General features: G+C 41.6%; 1 protein-coding gene across 3 annotated transcripts in view; it reads right to left on the bottom strand.

The window, feature by feature from the left end:
• Window positions 1-22,853, bottom strand: part of LOC309361962 (connector enhancer of kinase suppressor of ras 2-like) — a 318,598-nt gene that overhangs the window by 124,074 nt on the left and 171,671 nt on the right. For all 3 annotated transcript variants that reach the window (XM_081897332.1, XM_081897331.1, XM_081897330.1), the window contains exon 8: window positions 18,744-18,812. In XM_081897332.1, coding sequence (XP_081753458.1) covers window positions 18,744-18,812 — 69 coding nt within the window. The remainder of the gene's footprint in view (window positions 1-18,743; window positions 18,813-22,853) is intronic.

The raw sequence follows: 22,853 nt of genomic DNA, 5'->3' as shown, positions 1-22,853 counted from the left end.
TGGCAAAGTCTGAAAATTCTTTGTTTGGGGCACTCTCTCCAAACTGAAACATGTCTGAAGCTATTTATGAAACTGCCACAAGCAAAGTTCAAAAAGTCATATTATATTTCAGGGATGGAGAATCTCTGGCCCACACTTGGCTCCATAAAACATCAGATGTGGGGCAGAAAAATCTGCAGCTGCAAGGAAACAAACAGGAGCTTTAAAATGTGCTCCTGACTGTTCCTCTGACGGCAGGGCTTGCATTTAGTTACTTTTCAATCTGGTGCCAAAAGCAAGCTCCGCTGGGAATGATTTCTCTCAAGAGCTTCGAAATGGGAGCTGCTGAGTAGAGTTGTTCTCTGCTGAAACTATGGCTTCCAGCTCCACTGGAATTGGCTCTACTCAGAGCTTCTGACTAGAGACAGCCGCTGCCAAAAGCAAAGCTTTAGATTCAGCATAGACTGTAAGCTCCAATTTCAGTGCAGATATTTGCAGCCACAACTTGAATTCAAGTCAGGGTTGCAAAGAGAAACCAAGACAGCACCTAAAGTGCATTCCTGATTCTTCCTTTGAAGTTAAGTCAGCTGACATCATACGATGCCCCAGCAGCCAGACCCATTTTCGCACCCCTATTGTGGTAGAAACAAATAGCTTGATTTCACCTTAAGCCAGTTAGGAAGGTGGAATTCTCTTACCATTTTTTGGCAAGCCATTTGTTTACCTGAACATTAAGGTCCTGTTTCAAGGCCCTACTCTGGGTGGCTCTGTTGAATGAAGTGAGGAGGTAACCACTTGGGAGAAGACCTTTTGGTCATGCCACCTGTTAGGAAACAACCTTCCCGTGGAGGCTCACCTGACACCATCTTTGCAGTCTTTTCAGTGCCAGGTGGAACTATCTGCTCAGCTTGGCCTTTATCATAATGTACTATATACAGTTTGCATGACTTACAGAAGTTTTAAAATTCATGTTTCATCTCTGGGGACATGGGTGGGTTTTGTTTTTGCTGCATTTTATGTAGCTTTTGATTTCATGCCTTATTTTGTGTGTGTGTGTGTAGAGAGAGAGAGAGAGAGAGAGAGAGAGAGAGAGAGAGAGAGAGCTGCCTAGGGAACTTTATGTTCTGGGGTCAAAATGAAATGCTTTGCAGAGACAAATAAACAGACACAGTATTTCTTGGAGGTTAGGTACAGACAAAACTGTATCATCAAACATCATCTCATTTAAGAATCATATAAACAAAAGTACATCATATTGTTTTCAATGGGATGTCCTCCCAGATATAGAGAATTGCAGCCAGAATTCTCTAGTTCTTACTAAGGTAGGTGGACCTGGTGACTACAAGGTAGAATGTGGGAGGGCTCATATAACTGAACACTTCTCTGTTTTTTAAAGAACAGATGGCAGGGAGAAGCCATATGAAGCTGGAAGGGGGTTTAACTTCACCCCTGAAGGCACACTTCATTGTCTCTTGAGAAAGATGGATGCCAACACAATCTCAATCATTTAATAATACGAGTTTCACTTGCAGCCCAGGCATAGGTTTATGAGAACGAGCTCCAAGAGACTGTGTGTTTGGAACTAATATCAGTTCATTATTCTGGCTCTCCCTTACAAGGTTTGTTTGTTTGTTTATTTCATAAAATTTATACATCACTTGATTGTGAAAACAAATAAACCTTCAAAGCAGTTTACTTACTTTCCTTCGCCAAACCTTTATTAGGCATTGCAAATATGAGCCAACATAAAACATTCATATATAAAAATTTAAAATACAGTGGTACCTCAGATTACATACACTTCAGGTTACAGACTCCACTAACTAGAAATAGTGCTTCAGGTTAAGAACTTTGCTTCAGGATGAGAACAGAAATAGTGCTCCGGCGGTGCGGCAGCAGCAGGAGGCCCCATTAGCTAAAGTCGTGCTTCAGGTTAAGAACAGTTTCAGGTTAAGAACGGACCTCTAGAACAAATTAAGTACTTTACCCGAGCTACCACTGTTTTTACAAATTAACAGCCATGTAATAATGAGGATTTTCATTGGAAGTTTCTTCCTGCTAAATAATGCCATTCACCACTCAGAGAGATACTATTGATAAAAACTCAGCCACCCTTGCAGTTACTTCCAGGTTAATGTCAGACAGATAAAATCTGATATTTTCATTGTGCTGTGATGTTAGACTACCCCAAAAAGAGTAATGCATGCGTTTGTGAAGCTGGTTGTACAATGGGCAGTAGAAAGGAGTATGTTCTACTGTGTCCAGCACATTCAAAAAACATCTGCAATGTCTCTCGTTTCTAGGGATGTTGTAATATCTGCCCTTGACAAAAGCTGAGGGGGAAACATTTATTTGGGCTAACATAAAGGTTGGACTGGAATTATTAAATTTGAAATATAAGTGACCCTGTTATCTGTTATATTTAAACCATAAAACTTGGGGGAGCAAATTTTATTTACAGCTGACTCGATGTTATGTTTTTCAATGTCCCTTAATCTGATTTGAATATTACGATAAATATATTGCTCACTTGAAATATATAAGAGTTCAAAATCAATACCAATAGATCTGATTTTGCTATGTAAATGTTGGAACCCTCTGGATTTATAAGAGTCCCTAAGTCAAAAAGCAGACTTGAAGGTTTGCAACAGAAATTGCAATGCAACCAGTATTTTAAAGTGCTAGCCCACACCCAGTGTATACACACCATCATGTGTACACCTAGTTCAGCACACATCCTCCTACACTTTATGAGCTTGGGAGCCCCAGGATACGTCTCAAGAAACTTGAGTGTATCTTATCTAAATCACTATTATATGCCCGTATCCATATTGGGATCCCAAAGAGTTGCTGGGACAACACTTTGGCTTGAAAAATGTGAATAGCAGCTGGCATAAATTGGTTACCTTTCTGAAAATAAAAATGAGCTACTGCTGAGGAGGTAAACTGCCTGTTCTATAGCCCCCGTACAATGGCTTGACCAAAGCAATTTGCAATATCAAGAAAAACTCAAAACCTACAAAATTTAAAATACTAAGAGATTAAAACTACTGTACCTCAACTTTCTACGCATCTGGGTAGGCTTGTCTAAGCAGGAGAGTTTTTAGCAGGCACTGAAAAGAGTACAGTGAAGGCACCTGCTTGACATCAATAGGCAGGGAGTTCCAAATTCCGCACTAAACAATCAAGTTCATACAAATACAGAACAGGTATTATGTGGCACTTGCAGTAGTGCCTATTCCACCAATCAGAGTGGGCAAGTAGGCAAACTTGGAATAAGGAGTGACTTCCCTAATGCATGTAGACAGCTAACTCTCCTGTCCCTTACATTCTTACCTATTAGCTGTGTGCTGCTTATAGAAGGGATGTTGGACGGTGCTCTGTGCATAAATGGATGCAGCCAAATTCAGGTGGAGCCATGTTGCAGTCAGCTAACTGGGCACTTGGGTCTTGAGAAAAGCACTCCAGCAGCGCAATCCTAACGGTGTCCATTCAGAAGTAAGTCCCATTGAATCCAATGGGGATTACTCCCAGAGCAGTGGATTTAGGATTGCAGCCTAACTGAGGATTTGGCAAAGGCGCATGGAAATGCAGAGCAGAAATAGTGCTGTAGCCACAGCTGGAGATCTATGTGTTCTCAAGCTTCCCACATAATCGTGTGGATGGATTTGGTTACGGTTTAGTTATATACCTCTAATCGTGTGGTACAGTTTAGTTATATACCTCTTTTTTAAACCCCAAGCTCCCAATGCATAAATAACATAGATATATACGATGTGTTTTTAGTTCATTTGCTGGTTTTAATTTTTAGAACATTTTAATGGTTCGATTTAATTGGTTTTTTTATTAATAATCCTATGATTTTTTTTTGTCTTATTCTTTTTGTAAATTTCTTTGGGTTTTTCTACAATCAAGCGGTATATAAATTTCATAAAATAAGTAAGTTAAATAAATAACTTGGCCACAAATACAGATAATGTAATAGGATCAGAATATCACCAGGTTTAGTGCTCTGGGGGAAGTAGAACTCTTTCATCTACTTCAGGGAGTGATGAAGTAATCAGGACCAACTTGTGGGCATTTCTTTTTATACACCATGTTAGCCAAACCCCCTCAAGATACTGGCTCTATTACTTTCTGAAACGTGTTCCATGTTCTGCCACCAAAAGCCATACATTTGAATGGAATGAAAGCTTGTGAAGCTGCAGAGGCAAAAAGCAGAAGAAGACTGGTAGGCATCACAGCGACAGGGATTCAGGATGGGCAGCTGTGCCCAGATTGATAACATAAGTATTTAAAGAGCAGCCTCGCTGGATCAGGCCAATGGCTCATGTAATCCAGCAGTGGGCAACCTGATGCCTATGTGAACCCACAAGAAGGACTTCAGTGCAACAGCACTCACCTCTCCTGCAGTTTCCAGCAACTGGTATTCAGAGGCATTGTCCCTCCGGTGGTGGAAGCAGAACACAGTAATCATGGCCATTAGCCATTGATAGCCATAGATTGTTGAATCCTCTTAAAGCCATCAAAGTTTGTGGCTATCGCTGCCTCTTGCAGAAGCAAATTCCATAGTTTAATGCCATGCTGTGTCAAAAAGTTCTTCTGTTTGCCTGTCCTGAGCCTTCCAATATTCATTGGGTGGCCCCAAGTTCTAATGCTATGAGAGAGGGAGGAAAGCTCATCTCTTGCTCACTTTCTCAATACCATGCATCATTTTATACACCTCTGACATGTCCTCCCTTACCCTTAAAGACTGTTTTGGAGTGAAGCTTTTCACAATGTTCAAGCAATCCAACCTGCCATGTCTATAGCCCCAGGCTTCCCCTCCAGACATCAGTAGACTACTGATAGTTTCAAGCTCTGGCAACACAAAGCACCCTTCCCACCACAACCCTTCCCTTCACAATTGGCTGTAGCCCTCAAAAGTGGTTATATGTTCAGGGTGTGGGTCACATCAGTTATGGGGGAAATGTGCAGATTTAATGAAGAAGGACCACCCGAGAGGCAGAATCCAGTGGAGGAAGGCATCATGTTCACCTCTGAAGTTGGCTTCCTAACTACTGGAGTGATCCATGGTGTTGCTCATATTTTGTAAGCCAGGAGAGTTGGAAGCAATGGAAGAGGCAATTCCTATATCAGAGGAAGAGAACTTGAAGAAAAGCAGCAACAACATGGCAGGTCTGAAATCCAGGAAGCCTGCTCTGGAGTGAAGTGCTCTGGGTGCTGCTAGGCCAAGGTATGGTCAATAGGTAGAAGAGCTAAAAAACAGAAAATGGGATGGGCAGAAAGCAAAGGAAGTGTCCAAAAACTTCTGAAAGCAAAGGAAGCAGTGCCAAGGCAAAGCTATTTAAAAAAACAAAAACAAAAAAGAGTAACCTGTTTTGACTGGACAAAAAATAAGACTTCAGGAAATATACAGAACAGACTTGGAATAATCAAGATTAGAACCTGGAACAGATAACCAAGGGTATCTGGGAAAATGTGTACTGCTTACAAACCTGGAAGTAGATAAGAGTTTTATTTAAGAGAATTGCAGGTGTTTTGAGAGTGGGTCCACTTCTCATGCAGCACACAGACATTTCTTTTGAAACCATTTTAAAATGTGCAAAACCTGTTTGCCAGAGGCAAATGTGGAGTGAGCAGCCATCCATCTTTCAAATGGCTTCTAGTGTGCTGGCATCCACCACCACCACCTATTGTCTGTCCTCTGCCTATGAAGATTGATGGGCAGCTACATTAGGAAAGGTGCCCACCACAGAACATTTCTATATCTTACAAGCACCTGCTGAAAATAGAACTATTAATACTTTAATACATTCCCTACTAGAGCAAACAGCAGCTGGAGGAGGGTGGGGAGAGGGAACTCTCTCCAACTACTGGAGCGGGGGAAGTATTAACCAGGAATGGAGAACCTGTGTCTTTCCAAATGTTCTTGGCAACTTCCATCATCCCTGACCATTGACCATGTTGGTTGAAGCTGATGGGAGGTATAGTCCAATAACATCTGAAGAGCTCCACACTTCCACACTTCCTACATTAACAACTCTCCCCCCACAGAACTCTAGTCCCAGTCTGAATTGGGGCTTCTAATTGTTGCTTTTTTTATAAAAAATGTAAAGCGATGGGAGATCTAAAGACAGATGTCAATTGTCTTGATTTGTGTGTCATGATTTACCTCGGTTTAAATCGGTTTAAAACTTGCTCCCTCTGGCTGCAGCCTTGGCAGCAAGGAAAGTAGCCCAGTTGTGGAGCACTGGAGCTCAAACAGGATGAGGTCAAGGTGCAAGAATGAATAAATACAGTAAGTCCGTATTTATGATAAAATTGGATCCTGCTGCAATAAAGAGAGCATTTGTGGTTAGCCAATTCAAATAGGATGAAAACGGTCTGACTGCACAACAAATTTCAATGCCAAACATGGTGAAAGTGATCTGTTAACATCAAAATAGCCAGTTATGAATAGGGATGCCAAGCCTTATGGGGAACAGTTGAGGGAGTTGGGCATAGTTGAAGGAGCCAGGAATAGAGGAGACGAAGAGGAGATATGATAGTCATCTTCAAATATCTAAAGGGCTGGGGCATGGCGGATGGAGCAAGTTTGTTTTCTCCTGCTCAAGTTAGAATATATAATAATAATAATAATAATAATAATAATAATAATAATAATAATGGAGATTCCAACTAAACATCAGGAAGAACTTTGGCAGTGGAATGGACTCCCCCAGAAGGTGGTGGTCTCTCCTTCATTGGAGGTTTATAAGCAGAGGTTAGATAGCTATGGGTACTTTAGTGGAGATTCCTGCATTGCATGAGATTGGACATGGGATCCCCTTTGGATCCCTTCCAACCCTACAATACTGTGATCCTCTGATCTCTGAGAATGATTTAAGTATTCCAATTTATGATTAGTGCACCCCCACACATAGGTGATTTGATTAGCAAATCTACTTTTGGACTCTTGAAGTTGAAGCTGAACATAAGGCTCTGATATTTCTACAGACAGTTCTTACCTTACTGAAAGTTGCATTTGCGCAACTAATTAGAAATAAGTGTGTTGATTGGCTCCTTAATTTAAAGGGCAGAACAGTTTGGAGGCTAAATTAAGTCTGCTGGGTCACAACAGAAAAGATAAGGTAAGAAACCCCAAACTGGAAGTTTCAGATGCAAAGTCACTGGTATCCCAGCACACATATGGCAGTGGTGTGATTCAAGACTTAAAAAACAAAACAAAACACTTTAAGTATGTAAGAAAATCCCAGCAGTATCGGGATAAAGGCCTTAGCCCAGTACTCTGTTCTTATTGGCCAACCAGATGCCCTTAGTGAGCCCATAAGCAGGACCTGCATGCAATAGCACTCTTTTCACCTGCAATTCCCAACAACCTCTATTCATTTTTTTTTTTAATAAAAATTTTTATTAAGATTTTTTACAGATACATATTTAACAAACAGAATAGGTTTCATAACATCCTTTCATTCTATTGTGGACTCCCTCACGTCTCCCGCTTCCACTTCATCATTAAAAACGAATTTTTCCAAGCAAATTATCATCTTGTTTATGATCTTAAGTGCAGTATTTAGATTAAACTCAAATAAAAAATTATAATTTAATGGTAGACAGTTATTTCTGCTCTGGCTTCCTTGTTAGGATTCAACCAAATTACAGTACTTTTGTAAATAAATCTTAAATTTCTTCCAGTCTTCTTCAACCCTCTCCTCTCCCAGGTCGCGGATTCTGCCAGTCATCTCAGCTAGTTGCATATAGTCCATCAGCTGCATCTGCCATTCTTCCAGTGTGGGTAGATCTTGAGTTTTCCAGCTCTTAGCAATAAGTATCCTTGCCGCCGTTGTAGCATACATAAAACATGTTCTGTCCTTCTTTAACACGTTCTGGCCGACCATGCCCAGAAGGAAGGCCTCTGGTTTCTTGGTGAAGGTATACTTAAATACCTTTTTTAACTCATTATATATCATTTCCCAGAAGGCCTTCACTTTAGGGCAGGTCCACCAGAGGTGAAAGAATGTTCCTTCATTTTCCTTACATTTCCAACATTTGTTATCAGACGAATGGTGTATTTTAGCCAATTTCACTGGGGTCATGTACCATCTATATATCATTTTCATTACATTTTCCTTCAGAGCATTACATGCTGTGAAGTTCAGCCCGGTGGTCCATAACCTTTCCCAGTCCTCAAACATAATGTTGTGCCCAATATCCTGGGCCCACTTTATCATAGCCGATTTAACCAATTCGTCTTGTGTGTTCCATTTCAGCAGCAAGTTATACATTTTTGAAAGTACCTTGGTCTTAGGTTCTAACAGTTCTGTTTCCAGTTTCGATTTCTCCACCTGGAATCCTAACTTTTTATCAATCTTAAACACTTCTTTAATCTGAGCATAGTGTAACCAGTCTCGCACTTTATCTTTCATTTTCTCTAAACTCTGCAGTTTCCAATTGTCTCCATCCCTTTCTAGTATTTCCCAATATTTTGGCCAATTGGCCTCCATATTGGGTCCTTTTCGGGCCTTAGCCTCCAAAGGTGACAGCCACCTCGGTGTTTTGTTCTCTAATAAGTCTTTGTATCTTGTCCAGACATTAAATATTGCTTTTCTGACAATATGGTTCTTAAAGACCTTGTTAATCTTAACCTTATCGTACCATAAATATGCATGCCATCCAAATGCATTGTTAAAACCTTCCAAATCCAGCACGTCCGTGTCTTCCAGAAGTAGCCAGTCTTTTAGCCAGCAGAAAGCTGCGGCTTCATAGTACAACTTTAAGTCTGGCAGGGCAAAGCCCCCTCTTTCTTTTGCGTCCGTTAATATCTTAAACTTAATTCTGGGCTTTTTGCCCTGCCAGACAAATTTGGAGATATCTTTCTGCCACTTCCGGAAGCACTCCGTTTTATCTACAATCTGCAATGTCTGAAACAAAAACAACATTTTTGGCAATACATTCATCTTAATAGCAGCTATTCGACCTAACAATGAGAGTTTCAATTTTGACCAGCTATCCAAGTCTCTCTTAATCTCAGACCAACATTTTTCATAATTATCTTTGAACAGACTCAGATTCTTTGCTGTTATGTTTACCCCTAGGTATTTAACTTTCTTAACCACAGTTAACTCTGTCTCTCTCTGAAACCGTTCCGACTCAATATCTGTCAAGTTTTTTCCCAACACCTTAGTTTTTTGCTTATTTAGTTTAAATCCCGCCACCCGACCAAAATCTTGGATTAGTTGTAGTACTCTTTTCGTACTAGATTCTGGCTCCTGTAATGTCAGAACTAAGTCATCTGCAAACGCTTTAAGTTTATATTGTTTCGCTCCGACCTGTATCCCTTCCACCAACCTGTCCCCTCTAATCGTGTTCAAGAGCACCTCCAGGACCGAAATAAATAATAACGGGGAAATCGGACAGCCTTGTCGTGTTCCTTTTTCAATTTTAAACTCTTCTGTAACCACATTGTTAACTATCAGTTTAGCCTTTTGTTCTGAATATATTGCATCAATCCCATTCTCAAACCCCCGGCCCACTCCCATTTCTTTTAAATTCCCTTTCATAAACTTCCAGGATATGTTGTCAAAGGCCTTCTCCGCATCTATAAAAATTAAAACAGCTTTAGTATTTATGTCTGTTTGTAAAAGCTCCAATATATCTATAATGTTCCTTGTATTAGCAGACATATGTCTACCTGGGAGAAAGCCTGCCTGGTCTTTATGAATTACTTTGTTTAAAACCCTCTTGAATCTACTTGCCAAAACGTCTGCAAATATTTTGTAATCCACATTTAAAAGGGAGATGGGACGGTAGTTCTTAAGCTGTGTCTTTTCAGTTTCCGATTTTGGTATCAATGTGATGAAAGCTTCTTTCCACGATTCTGGCGCCTTCTTCCCCTCTAAAATTTCATTGCTGACCTCCATCAGTGGTTGTATCAAATAGTCTTTCAATGTCTTATAGTACTTGGAGGTCAGCCCGTCTGGTCCTGGTGATTTGCCCTGTTTCATGTTTTGGATGGCCTGCTCAATCTCTTGTCGTGTTATTTTGCCATTCAGAATTGATCTATTTTCTTCTGACAACTTTGCCAGTCCATTTGTCTTTAAAAATTGTTTAATCGCTGCTTCATCTTGTGGCCCTTGAGTGTATAATTTTTTGAAATATCTCTGGAAACACTTTCTAATCTCTCCGGGGTTCTGGATACATCTTCCTTCAATCTCTAAATTTGTCACTGTATTTAACTTTTGTCTCCTCTTCAACTGCCAAGCTAGCAGTTTTCCACATTTATTAGCCGACTCAAAAGTTTTTTGTTTCATTAGTTTGATTTTCCATTCTATTTCCTGATTTATCAGTTTGGAGTATTGTGCTTGGTAAAGTTTGATTTCTCTCAGAATCGGCTGAGACTTCGGATTAAGTCTTAACTTCTTCTCCAACTCCTTAATTTTTTCCAAAATTTTATCTTTCCTTTCGTTTTGTTTCCTTTTCTTTACCGTGTTCTGTTGTATCAGGAACCCCCTCATCACGGCCTTACTTGCGTCCCAGATAGTTCTTTTTTCCACTGTGGTGTTCATATTGATCTCAAAATAATCCTTTAGAGCTTTTTGGGCCTTCTTGGTAATCTCCTGATCTCTAAACAGGCCATCATTCATCTTCCATCTGAAGGAACCGGTTGGAATCAATGTCATGTCCATTCTCAGTGCGTTATGGTCGGAGCATGTCTTTGGGCAGATTTCCACCTTTCTGATCTTAGGTGCCAGACCTCTAGTTATCCATATCTGGTCGATTCTTGTCCAAGTCAGTTGGGCTTCAGAGAAAAATGTTCCTTCCCTTCCCAAGGGGTTTCTCACTCTCCAAATGTCAATCCAGTCCATATTGTCTGTCATTTCAAAGAAGGTCTTTGGTAGTCTCCCATCTTTAGAAATTTTTTGACTCTGTGACTTATCCATGTTGGTTGATACAACTCCATTCATATCTCCCATCATAATGATGTTGTTGTAGTCCAGATAGTCCAGCATAGTCTCATGCAACTTCTTGTAAAATTCCGATTTTCCTTCATTTGGGGCATAAATTCCTAATATCAGTATTTTTTCTCCTTGATGTTGTACTTCTATCGCCAAAATTCTTCCATGCTCGTCTTTAAACAGAAATTTAGGTGAAAGGCTCTCTTTTGCATAAATTACCACACCTCTCTTTTTAACTGTATCCGAAGATATAAATTCCTGACCAAGTCTTTTATTTATTAACACTTTTCTGTGGAGCCTAGTCACATGTGTTTCCTGTAAGCAAATAATGTCCAAATGTTCCTTTTTTAAGATGTGAAAGATTTTTCTCCTTTTTCCTGGAATGTTGCAGCCATTTATGTTCCAGCTCAAAAGTTGCAGAGACATCCTGAATATATCTGGTTATTCTTGCTGTGGGGGTACCTTGTTTTCAGATTTTCGGGGGTCCGGGGGTGCAGGAACCCCCGGAGGTTCAGGCCCTGGGGGTAATCCAAGTCCTTTATGAAGATCTTCTCCGTGTGCCACCAAAAACTTGTCTCTATCCTCCGGCGTTCTAATTTTGGTCTTCCTCCCTCTGAAAGTAAACGATAAACCTTGGGGAAACTCCCACCTGAAGATGATTGAGTTACTCCTTAGCAATTTTACTAATTCCGAGTAGTCTGATCGAAGATCCAACAGCTGTTTAGGAATATCCTTATAAATTTCAATTCTTTTGTCCAAAATATCCAGTGACTTTCCGTAGTGCAAGCCTAGAATCTTGTCCCTTTCCTCCTTTGATCTCAATATTATCAAACAGTCTCTGGGCTTCTCCTTCTTTATAAGTCTTCCAAGCCTAAAAGCAGATATTATTTTAAAGTCTTTTTCTTCTAAGTTCCAAAACTTGGAAAATTCTTTGGTGAGGAACTCAGTTAAGTTACCTTCTTCCACTTCTGGAATTGAGCGTATCCTTAAATTGGCCTCCCTGTTCCGAAGTTCTGTCATGGAAAAGTAGATCTGGTGTTCTCCTACTTGTTTGCTGAGTGGTCTTACTTCTTTTTCAAGCTGTCCCAATCTTTGGCTAGTGTCTTCCGCCAATTTCCGATTTTCACCTACAGCCTCCTTCAGTTCTCCAATAGATTGAACATTCTGTGCAACTTGTCCAGTTAGTCTATTTAAACTTTCTGTGTTTAAGTCAATTTTAGCTGATTGCTGGTCAACCTTTCTGTCCAGAGCCTCCAATTTTTCGAAAATTTTCTCCAAAACAGTGCCACTTGCTCCTGAGGCCATATCTTCCAGTTGTAATTCCTCAGTTTCTCCCTCCCCTGATTGTAGCAGGGAAGCCGCTTCTGCCTCAGGAGGCAAAGTAGTAGGCAAAGCAGGCACAGATGATCTACGCTGTGAGACTGTCGGTAAAGTTAACGTTGTTTGTCTGGTTCTTCCCCTTTTTCTTGTTCCACTCATTCCAAAGTTATCTAAAAACCAAGGTCAAACTGAATTGTTCCCATGAGAAAGTAAGAGCCCAGATGGTAACACTCAAACAGGAGGCCGGGAAAGAGAAAGTAAAACAAAGTCACTGCTGTAAATCCAAAAATCCTCTAGGTGGAGCTTAGGATGTCTTTGGGGAGGAAGTCCAATCCAATTAAAATTAGTAAGTCTGAATTGATCTCCAAAGATCTTCACAAAGATAAATTTTAGCAGAGTTAAAACTTAAAGCCAAACATTGTTTCCAAAAGTGCTTAGACAGCAAGTATTTCAAAGTAACAAATTCAAACTCAGTATGTTCCAAAGTTCAGATTCAAAGTATCCAAAGCCTGCAGACTGACTGCTCAGTTACTCAAGCAGCTCCAGTACCTGGGTTTCTTACTTTTATTTGTAATCCAATGGATCAACAGAAGACAGGTATCCTTGTCTCAATGAAGGTCCAAAAATCAGCCACTTAAAGTCTTTAAATCAGCCAGGAACAACAGTTTAAATAGGTGCCAGATCAGTCAATGCAAAACATTACTCTTTGTCTCCACTCCTCCTGCTCTTTACTTTCAAGTTCAGTGTCAGCGGAAGACGGACTTCCTGTTTTTCGTCACTCCGCTTTCAGCCAAATTCACAATTTTTAGAGGCTTTAAAAGTATATTGTCCAAATTACTCACGGGTTGTTGCTTTCCAAAGTTAGCAGTTTCAAGAAGAAAGGTCAGCGCTCACCGGCAACAGCGACGCGGCTTCGCTCCGTTGATCGCGAAACGACCCACAGCGCCGCTACCCCCTCCGCGGTCCGGAGCCCCTTACGGGGTCCCTTCGTCATTTTAGGGGCTGCTTTTGGCGCCCGCCGGGTCTCAGGACCACAGGCTTCTGCTGCCTGTGGTTTTTCTGGATGGGTCCCCGCTTCGCCGTAGCGGGCGACCCGTTTCGACGGAGCTACCCTCTCCCGTTCAGGAGCTGGCAGCCATTGCCGTTCGCGCCGCCTCCGGAAGTCCCCCAACAACCTCTATTCAGAGGACATAGCCATTGTGTTTACTAGGCTTTACCTCCATGAATCTAATATTTCAAAGCCATCCAAGTGGGTGGCCATCACTGCCTCCTGTGGGAGCTAATTTCACAGTTTAACTATGTGCCATGTAAAATGCACTTTCTTTTATCTCTTCCGAATCTTCCAGCGTTCTGCTTGCATGTCCCCAAGCTCTACTGTTATAAGATAGGAAGAAAAGCTTTTTTCCCTTCCACTTTCTTCACACAATGTGCACTTTTATCTCTTTCACTTTTATCACATTTTTCTAAATGAAGAAGCCCCTAAACGTTGCCACTTTTCTCGGAAGAGAGTTGCTTCAACCCCTCAATCATTTAGCATGTCCTTTTCTGAACCTTTCCAGCTCTGCAGTATCCCTTTTGCCTTACGTATTTTTTCTTTTCTTTCTGGGAATGTTGTATTTTTCTGTCCCTCCACATTCCTTCTAGCATTGCTTATATATAGTCCATAGAATATGCACAGGTATATTCTACATAGTCTACGGAATATGACATATGTGTATTCCACACATTACATACAAGCAATGTTAGAAATGTATAGTCAGTTTAGAAAACTAAATGAGGCTTCCAAAAAGTCTGCATGGATTATCTGTATTGCAATGCTTCCAAAAGAGGATTAACTCCCTTTTCATGCAGACATTTTTGCATAGTGGCTGGTCCCTATCTCACTTGTTAGCCCCTGGAGAGAATATGACCATTAGGTTGGGAACATCTTCCCAGATGGATTCCCCAACATGATGACACCAAAACATGTCCTACAGCCATGTTGTGAGACAACACTATGAGATAGTGGGTTTGTTTTTCAGTGCCCACCCCTAACAACTCATGTGGGGTAGATCAATCAAATAGCTATTAGCCATTATAACCAAATGTGTGCATTTGAACTATTTGATGGGTTGATGGAATTTGTCTGACTGCATCTCCCTGTACAGGATTTTCATGCTGTGTTGGTTTTGCTGCTTCAATCCCATAAATCTGGGGGGAGCACAAGGATCATAGGAGAGGCCACAGGCAGGTGGGGTGTGTGGCAGCTGTGGGGATAGCAGGACATCCATTCTCCTCCTTTCAGTCAGGAAAATCCCTGCAGTTGCCCCTCCACCTCCAGGTACCCCACCTTTCCTCCAAGGAGATCCAGGTACTATGTATGGTTCCCCTACACCACATCTTACATGTTTTATCCTCACAGCCAACCTTTGAGGTAGGATAGGCTGAGAGGCAGTGAAGGGCTGAAGTCGCCAAGTGAGTTTTGTGGCTGAGTGAGGATGTGAAAGTGGCTCTTTACAGGGAACCAGGCAGAGGGCCTTCTCAGTAGTTGCGCCCGCCCTGTGGAACACCCTCCCATCAGATGCCAAACAGATAAACAACTATATGACTTTTGGAAGACATCTGAAGGCAGCCCTGTTCAGGAAAGTCTTTTTTGATGTTTGAGCTCTTATTGTGTTTTTGATATTTTGTAGGAACTGCCCAAAGTGGCTGGAGCAACCCAGTCAGATGTGCTGCATATAAATAATAAAATTATTATTATTATTAGCCCAGCACTATAACAATTATACCACAGTGGCTCTCACTAGCAATCTGGGTGTGGATCTTCCTCTTCCCCTAATATGCTCCCAGAATGAGAAGTGGTTGATATGCCGCCATTGGAGCTTAAGTACTTATTTCCCTTCCCACTTGGATAAAATGGGGGGGGGGGGTATTTTAAAACAGGGGCAATTCCTTCAATACCTTCAATTACCCTCTTTTTTATTATTTCCCTGTTAATGATTTATGTTTGTACTGAATGCTGTATATTATGATTTTCTCTTTCTTATTGGTGTGTAGCCTAGAGAAGGATTCTCCATCTGTGTTTTTGTTTTTAAAAACAACCTACAATTCCCATCATCCCTGCTAGCTAAGGATGATGGAAGTTGTAGACAAAAAAACAGCTGGAGACCCAAGTTTGGGAACCCCTGGCTTAGAGCATTAGTCCTCAATTGGTGGTTTGGGATCTAGCACTGGATCACAGCCTGATCTAAGCAGCACTACCACAAATATATTGATTTTGGTTGATATATGTAAACCACATATGCATTTACTGAAATATAAAGCAGTGTACAAGTATTATTAATAACAGTATGCAAGTATTATTATTAATAACAGTAACAAAGAAATTGGTTCTCAAACGTATGTTTTTGTTAAAGATGGGTTGAGGGCTACTAGCCTAGAGAATATTTGCATTAGGTGAGACACAAATTGAAGCAAGCAAGCAAACATTTAAGATCCACCTTTCGCCAAAGTTCAAGGAATCGTACAAACAAAATTTGCAACATACAACACAGTACAATCAGCCCTGTACAGACATGAAAGAACAGCAATGAAATCCAGCAGTCAAAAGCGTCATAAAACATTAAGAGAAGTCAGGGTAAGAAAAGAGGGATTGTGCATAATTATGATGGTAGGCAAGCAATTGAAAAGAGAAAATAAAGAACCAGCCCCTAAAAGCCAAAGAAGGTTGCATTGCGGTGGAAGGCGAATACAGAAGGGCAAGGCGCTCTAAGGAAGAGTATCAAATACTGGGTGAGGCCAAAGAAAATCCCCTTCCTCTTTGTCCCAGCCAAATATGGATTCGGAACTAACAAGAAGGTTTCTGTGGATGATCTTAACAATGCCCACATATGGGGGCAGCACACCTCTTTGAGTAGATGTCATTAAACAACAGAGGTAGCCTTTATGACTTGCTCATGAGGTTCCAGAAGCAAATGGCTGCTCCTTGTTGGACACAGTTTGCTGGACAGGATGAAACCCTAATCTGATCCAGCAGAGCCACCCTCAGATTCTTAGAAAATTGAACTAGGCTTCCAAACAGCCTGCATGGGTATCTGTCTTGCAATGCTTCCTAAAGAGCATTGCGTCCCTTTTCATGCATGTTGACAGCACTACGGGTGGAGGAGAAAATTGTTTTAGAGTGGCCTATACATATAATATGGCAGTTCTAACCTGGCTAAGCCTAGTCCACACTAGACTGCCTCTTATGCAGAGAGCACACTTTACACCCACATTTGCCTGATTCTGTGTGAGCAATGCAAAATTATACACAGAAAAATATATATCATGTGCATTCTGCATATAATATACATTAACATATACATTAATATGTATGGAAGAGTCAAGCTCTATGCTGCATTATATTTCTGCAAAGTATTAATACATCGTATTAATAGGTAATTTCATATAGTAATATATGTTACTGTATTTGTTTATGTGCTGGTTAATTAAGGAAACCTGGAGAGTATGTGCACATGATACTGCACTTTTTACAGTATGTAATGCTGTATATATTATGTAAGAATTGCTCACATTTTTAGTGAAACTGGTAAAAAATAATAATACCTCACTTCTCATTGAGATCAAGGAACAAGATGAAAATTAGAAAAAATCCCTGCAGATAACAGCAGCACGGAGCTTTTCAGAAAATACCACACCTCTAGTTGGCACTTCTTGTAACATCCAGAGCCAAGTTGAGATCCCATAAGCAGAGGTTATTCAAAACCAAATCTGCCCTGAGATATTCAACTTCAGTTTAGTTTTAGTATGTGCTTATTGTTTGCATTTCTTCAAACATTATTGCTCAACACAAGTGGCTTGTAAAACAAAGATTTTTAAAAAATCATAGAGCCAATAATCCAAATCACCAAAATAAAAATATGTATCTCAGAGTATAAAATAAGTAATAACCAGAGTAAAATAGACAATAGCACCAAAGACAGCAGCATGTGCAAGCATGACAATCCACCAAAATTTAGCAAGAGGTGCACCAGGAAAATATTGCTGTTTGGGGAGTTCTAGAAGCAAGGTACCACCACCTAAAAGGCCATGTTCCAGTCACTTCTACAAGTCTTATCTGAAGACAGGGGAATACAGAGAAGAGACTCCAAAGGAGATCTTAATTATCAGGCAGGTTTATATGGCAGTAAACAGTGCAATCGCAACAATAGTATTATTAAACACCTTTAAACTGATCACCATTTTATAAGCATGGTACAAAAGGGAAGACAGTCTCTGCCTGCAGGCTCACAATCTAATGGACATGACGTAAAAGGGAAAAGAACCGGGGAGGGGAAAGGAATGCAAGCACTGGAGCAGCTGGTCCTTTGTTATGCAATAGATGTGGCTTTTTCCATGATGCACTTCTTGGGAGGCAGGGGGTCAGCCTATTTGTGGCCAAGAGTCACATGGCTGGTGGCATAGGCCAGAACATGCCTCCCTTCCAGTAACAGGCAGTTAGTGTAGAGTGTTATTTCATGAAGGGAGATGGGTGGGGGGAAGCAAGCTCCCTACAGCTGCTCATTCTTGGGACAACAGATTGGGATAGGTTAGTCTCCCCCTTGCCATAGGTTGGGGTGTAGCCTCCCACTGGCCCTTGGCCCCTTGACACACTCCAGGATGTGCCTCCCTTTGATTCTGTAACCCTAGAGCAACATACCTTGCTCCATAGATATCAGGAAAGCAGATAGCTGCCTTACACCAAGTGAGACCATTTGTCCATCAAGTGCAGTATTGCCTAGCAATGTAGGTATATAGAAAGCTGCGCCAGACCTCTAGTCCATCTAGCTCAGGACTGTCTACACAGACTGGCAGCAGCTCTACCATGTTTCAGACAGAGAGTCTTCCCCAGTCCAACCAGTAATTGCCCTACCAATGAGCTATGGCCCCCTTCCCCAATTTACTGCCTGCTTCCTTGTCACTTTAAATGGAAATTCTGGGGACTGAATCTGGGAACTTCTGCCTGCAAAGCGCTGAACTACGGTCCCAAACCCAGAAGGGGTTGCCATTAGTTGGTAATGGCTCACAGTGAAAGATACTCTTACCTGGCACTTCCTGCTTACATTAAAACATTAAAGGCTTTATCCCCTCCCTCTGCCAAGAGCCTTTGTTCCGAATCAAGCCTGAGTATGCATTCCTTTTGGCAAAAAAGACAAATCAATATATTTCAAACTTTCCCCCAGCAACGTCAGGACAAATTCGCAGCAGAAATTGTGCCTAAGGATAGCAACTCAAAATAAGCATTTGCAATAAGCTGGTGTTGCTAACAAGAGGGGATCCTTATACCAGCCTTCACCAACCTAGTACCCTCCAGGTGTTTTGGAGTACAATGCACACCAGTCCCAGACGGTGCAGTTGGCTGTGATGGTTGGGACTGATGGGAGCCGTCAGAAATATCTGAAAGGTGGTGAACAATGCAGCCAGGTGGAGATGAATAGAGACACTCGGCTTAATTGGAAAAGTACTCACCACAGTTTGATGGTTGACTTGGATCACTTCATCCCCTGCATGGATTTTCTTGCACTGGTCTGCTGGAGACTAAAGGCAAGAGAATGGGGGGGGGGGGGGGAGAGAGAAACTTGACAATGGGAAAACCCAGTGGTAGAATTCTTCATACTTTGCAACTGTACTATTACAATTCTAGTCCATGGCATAATTCTGTCTGGCACCAAGATAATATTGATTCATTCTTTACAAAGTGACACTCTTAAGCCCTCTTCAGGCTTTCAAAAGGAATGTGTGAGGACTGGGGAGGGAAGAGTCTATCAATTTTGGTTCTCTCTGTTTCTCATTTTCCCCAATCTTAAACTCAGTTCTCCATGTTTTGCAAAGATTTACAGGTTTTGTTTCATTTTTAAACCCTCATGAAAATTCATCAGCACTTTAGTGCACATTTCTCCTAATGAAGGCATTTTTATATGCAGTTTTGACTAATGTACACATTTTGGCAAGAAACCTCCCCTAATATAATGCATTTTCATATGTTATTTTCAACGTTCTATATGGTTTTATGCAGTTTCCTCATAAATGTGCATTCTTGTAAACATGGTTTGGTTGGAGAACTGTATCATAAAATTCAGATGTAACTGATGACTTCCTCCCTCTGCTACATTTGCATTCCATTTCCTTTGCATTGAAACAAATGGGAGTAGAATAATGCAGTGGCAACATAATTTATATGACCTAATTACATAAGTTACATAATTTTGCCACAGTGGACAGTGGGACAAATAAAGCAGCTTTTAGCAAAGATGATATGCAGGGGAACAGAAACAGTTGCTGGGGGGACACTTTCATAGGAGTGAAGCCCTAACGGAGACTTTGCAGGAACACTGGAACAATATGAAGCTACTTTCTGCTGAGTCAGGCCTTTGGTATATCTAGCTCTGTATTGTCTACACTGACTAACAACAGCTCTCATAGATTGCAAACAGGGTTCTCTCACCCTATCTGCAAATGCCAGGTATTCAGCCTAGAACTCTGTACATGCAAGGTAAAAGGTAAAGGTAAAGGACCCCTGACAGTTAAGTCCAGTCGTGAATGACTCTGGGGTTGCAGCGCTCATCTCGCTTTACTGGCCAAGAGATCCGGTGTTTGTCCTCAGAGTTTTTTCGGGTCATGTGGCCAGCATGACTAAGCCGCTTCTGGCAAACCAGAGCGGTGCAAGGAAATGCCGTTTACCTTCCCGCTGGAGCGGTACCTGTTTATCTACTTGCACTTTGACGTGCTTTTGAACTGCTAGGTTGGCAGGAGCAGGGACCGAGCAACGGGAGCTCACCCCGTCGCGGGGATTCAAACTGCCGACCTTCTGATCGGCAAGCCCTAGGCTCTGTGGTTTAACCCACAGCTCAAGGTAGATACTTACTAATGAGTTGCAGCTCTTACCCTTCCTGGAGATTATGGGGACTGAACCTGGGACTTACTGCATGCAAGTAAGATGTTTTACCACTGAGCTGTGGCCCCTTCCCCCTCCTGCGTGGATCCAGCTCTGCACCAGAGATGGAATTTTCTAATCAGCCCAAACACATGATATTACAACAGTTCCCACATTCAACTGGCACTTATTAAGCATAGAGAAATCAAGCGAGACAGATGCATGTGTGAAGCAGCTGTCTGCTGTGATGATGCTTGATCCATTATGTCTCCTTCTCCATGAATATGTATGAACTCTCCCTTAGATCTCTTCCAACATAAGCTGCAAAGGTTCAGGCTAGGCTTGTTTTTCAAGTTGCCTCTCTCTTCCCTGCCCTCCCCATCTCTTGACTCTGACCCAGCTTTTTCTGGTATCTTTTTCAATTACATCTTGGCTGGGGTCAATTATTCCTTCAAAAGAGAAGCCAAATCAATTGGTTGAAGTACTAGGAATGAAACATCTTTGATGTTGCTTTTATTTCACTGAGCATTTCGAGCAGAAACAACGTGGCAAGCTGTGGGTGTGTCCCACTTCCTTATGTTTGCTGAACAGCAGCCCCAAAGATGAGGGACATTCGTCACTGAAAGATTTATGGCTTTCATTTGGTCGCCGACTGACAAATTTCTCCTATTAAAACATTTATAAGCTCTTTAACAAAAGATGCTTCTTCTTCTTCTTCTCCTCTGCCACCTTCCCTATTCCTCCTCCTATTTTTCTTTTAATAAAGTATGTTGCTTTCGCTAGCAAAAACGGCAGTGGAGGTGGGGATTCTGTAATAAGATAGTGCACAATTGATTTTGGCTGGAGTTCACGGCAGATTCCTGGATCTGGAAAATACTGTAAAGTATATCCAAACACCAGAAGGGTATAACTAAAAAAGACACTTAAGGAAAGTGGCAGGATTTTATTGCACTTGTCAGAAACCAGATGCTTGAGAAAGCCAGGGCACAGCTAGCTGTAAACAAAAAAGTAAAAATTCTGTATTAACCTAAGAACAGCCCTGTTGGATGAGGTCAAAGGCTCATGTAGCTCTGCATCCTGTTCTCACAGTAGCCCAACCACATGTCTATGGGAAGCCCACAAGCAGGAACTGAGCAATGGGAGCTCACCCTGTCGCGGGGATTCGAACCGCCGACCTTCTGATTGGCAAGTCCTAGGCTCTGTGGTTTAACCCACAGTGCCACCCGCATCCCAACTACTTGTAGTTCCCAGCAATTGGCATTCAGAGGCATACTGCCTCTGCTGGTGAGGGTAGAACAAAGCCATGGTGGGCAGCAGTCGTTGACAGCCTTATACTCCATGAGTTCACCTAACCCACTTTAAAGACATCCAAGTTTGTGGCCACCACCACGTCTTGTTGCAGAGAATATCATAGTTGGAACTATGCGAAGAAGTACTTCTTTTTGTCTGCCTAGGTAAGGCAAGGTTCAAAAGCCCAACCTACCAAAGTAGCTGGCCTGCTCAGAAGGCAACAGGGCACATGGGAACATAGGAAGTTGCCTGAAGCAGACCTATTGGTTTATCTAGCTCTGTATTGTCAACAGCGAGTGGCAGTATCCCTCCAGGGTTTCAGGAAGGGTTCTCTCCCAGATCTACCTGGAAGTGCCAGGGATTGAACTGGTGGCCTTCTGCATGCAAAGTGATGTTCTGCCACTGAGCTATGATAACCCTTCCATATATAATTAATGGCAGAGGAATGGGGGTAGGTGAGGGAAGATTGCAAAGGAAATTGCATTTCTTCACTGGAAGGAAGGGTTTCTTGGTGGCTGCAAAAGGAGGACAAAACTCAAAAATCGGGCAATAATAGGATGGTTTAGAAACAACTTCATCTAGCATCTGGCATGGATCCTTTCCCAAAAATGCCGAGAAAGTATGGAGAAAGTTATTTTGGGACAGTTAAGAAGCCATGCTTGTCTTTTTTTGCTCTGGCTGATAAACATGTATCAGGTTTTAGGTTTAAATGTTTAAAATCTTCTGTACCCCTGTGTTTGTTTACCCTTTCTGAGAACTGGTTTCTGAGAACCAGAAGCTAGGATTGTGGGCTTTTGCCTGCGTAAGGATTAAAACCTCAGACTGAGAAGCCACAATCAAAACGGGTCAGGAACTTAGGAAGCTGCATTATAATGGGTCAGACCCATTATAATTCTACCAGGGGCCCTCCAGGAGTCCAGGCAAGAGACATTCCTAGAGAGGCCGGGGATTTGAACTGGGACCTGTTAGGCTATGGCCCTCCCAAACCACATTGCCTATTTTTCCATTTCCTTTCTTTTTCTCTCATGTAGACTTTGACCCACCCACTCCCTCCCCCACAAAAAATAGCCGACATCCTTGGCATTGTGGTGCTTCTTTCCAGCCTGTCTCCCCCTTTCTAATTATGGATTTATAATACTGGAGTAGATTAAAATATAATGAAGAAAGTGAAAGCCTGCTGCTGGCATCTTTCTTTTCTTTTTCTTTAACATATAAAGCTTTTGACGCTATAAAGAAAATTATTATCTTGACACAAGGGCTATTTCTTTGCTTCAAAAGTGTGCTGATTCGAGGCTTCCACCATCATTTTTTTCTGCCATCATTAAAATAGCACTTTATTCAAAAGCTCTTTATTACTTGGTTTTTGCTGAAATGATCTTTACCACTGCCCGTGTGTTTATTTTTCACATTTGCAC

Source organism: Podarcis melisellensis, assembly GCF_964234715.1.
Source record: "Podarcis melisellensis genome assembly, chromosome: Z".
Classification (NCBI taxonomy): Eukaryota; Metazoa; Chordata; class Lepidosauria; order Squamata; family Lacertidae; genus Podarcis; species Podarcis melisellensis.
Note: the sequence above shows the minus strand (reverse complement) of the source record. Positions and strands in the feature narration are given on the sequence as shown.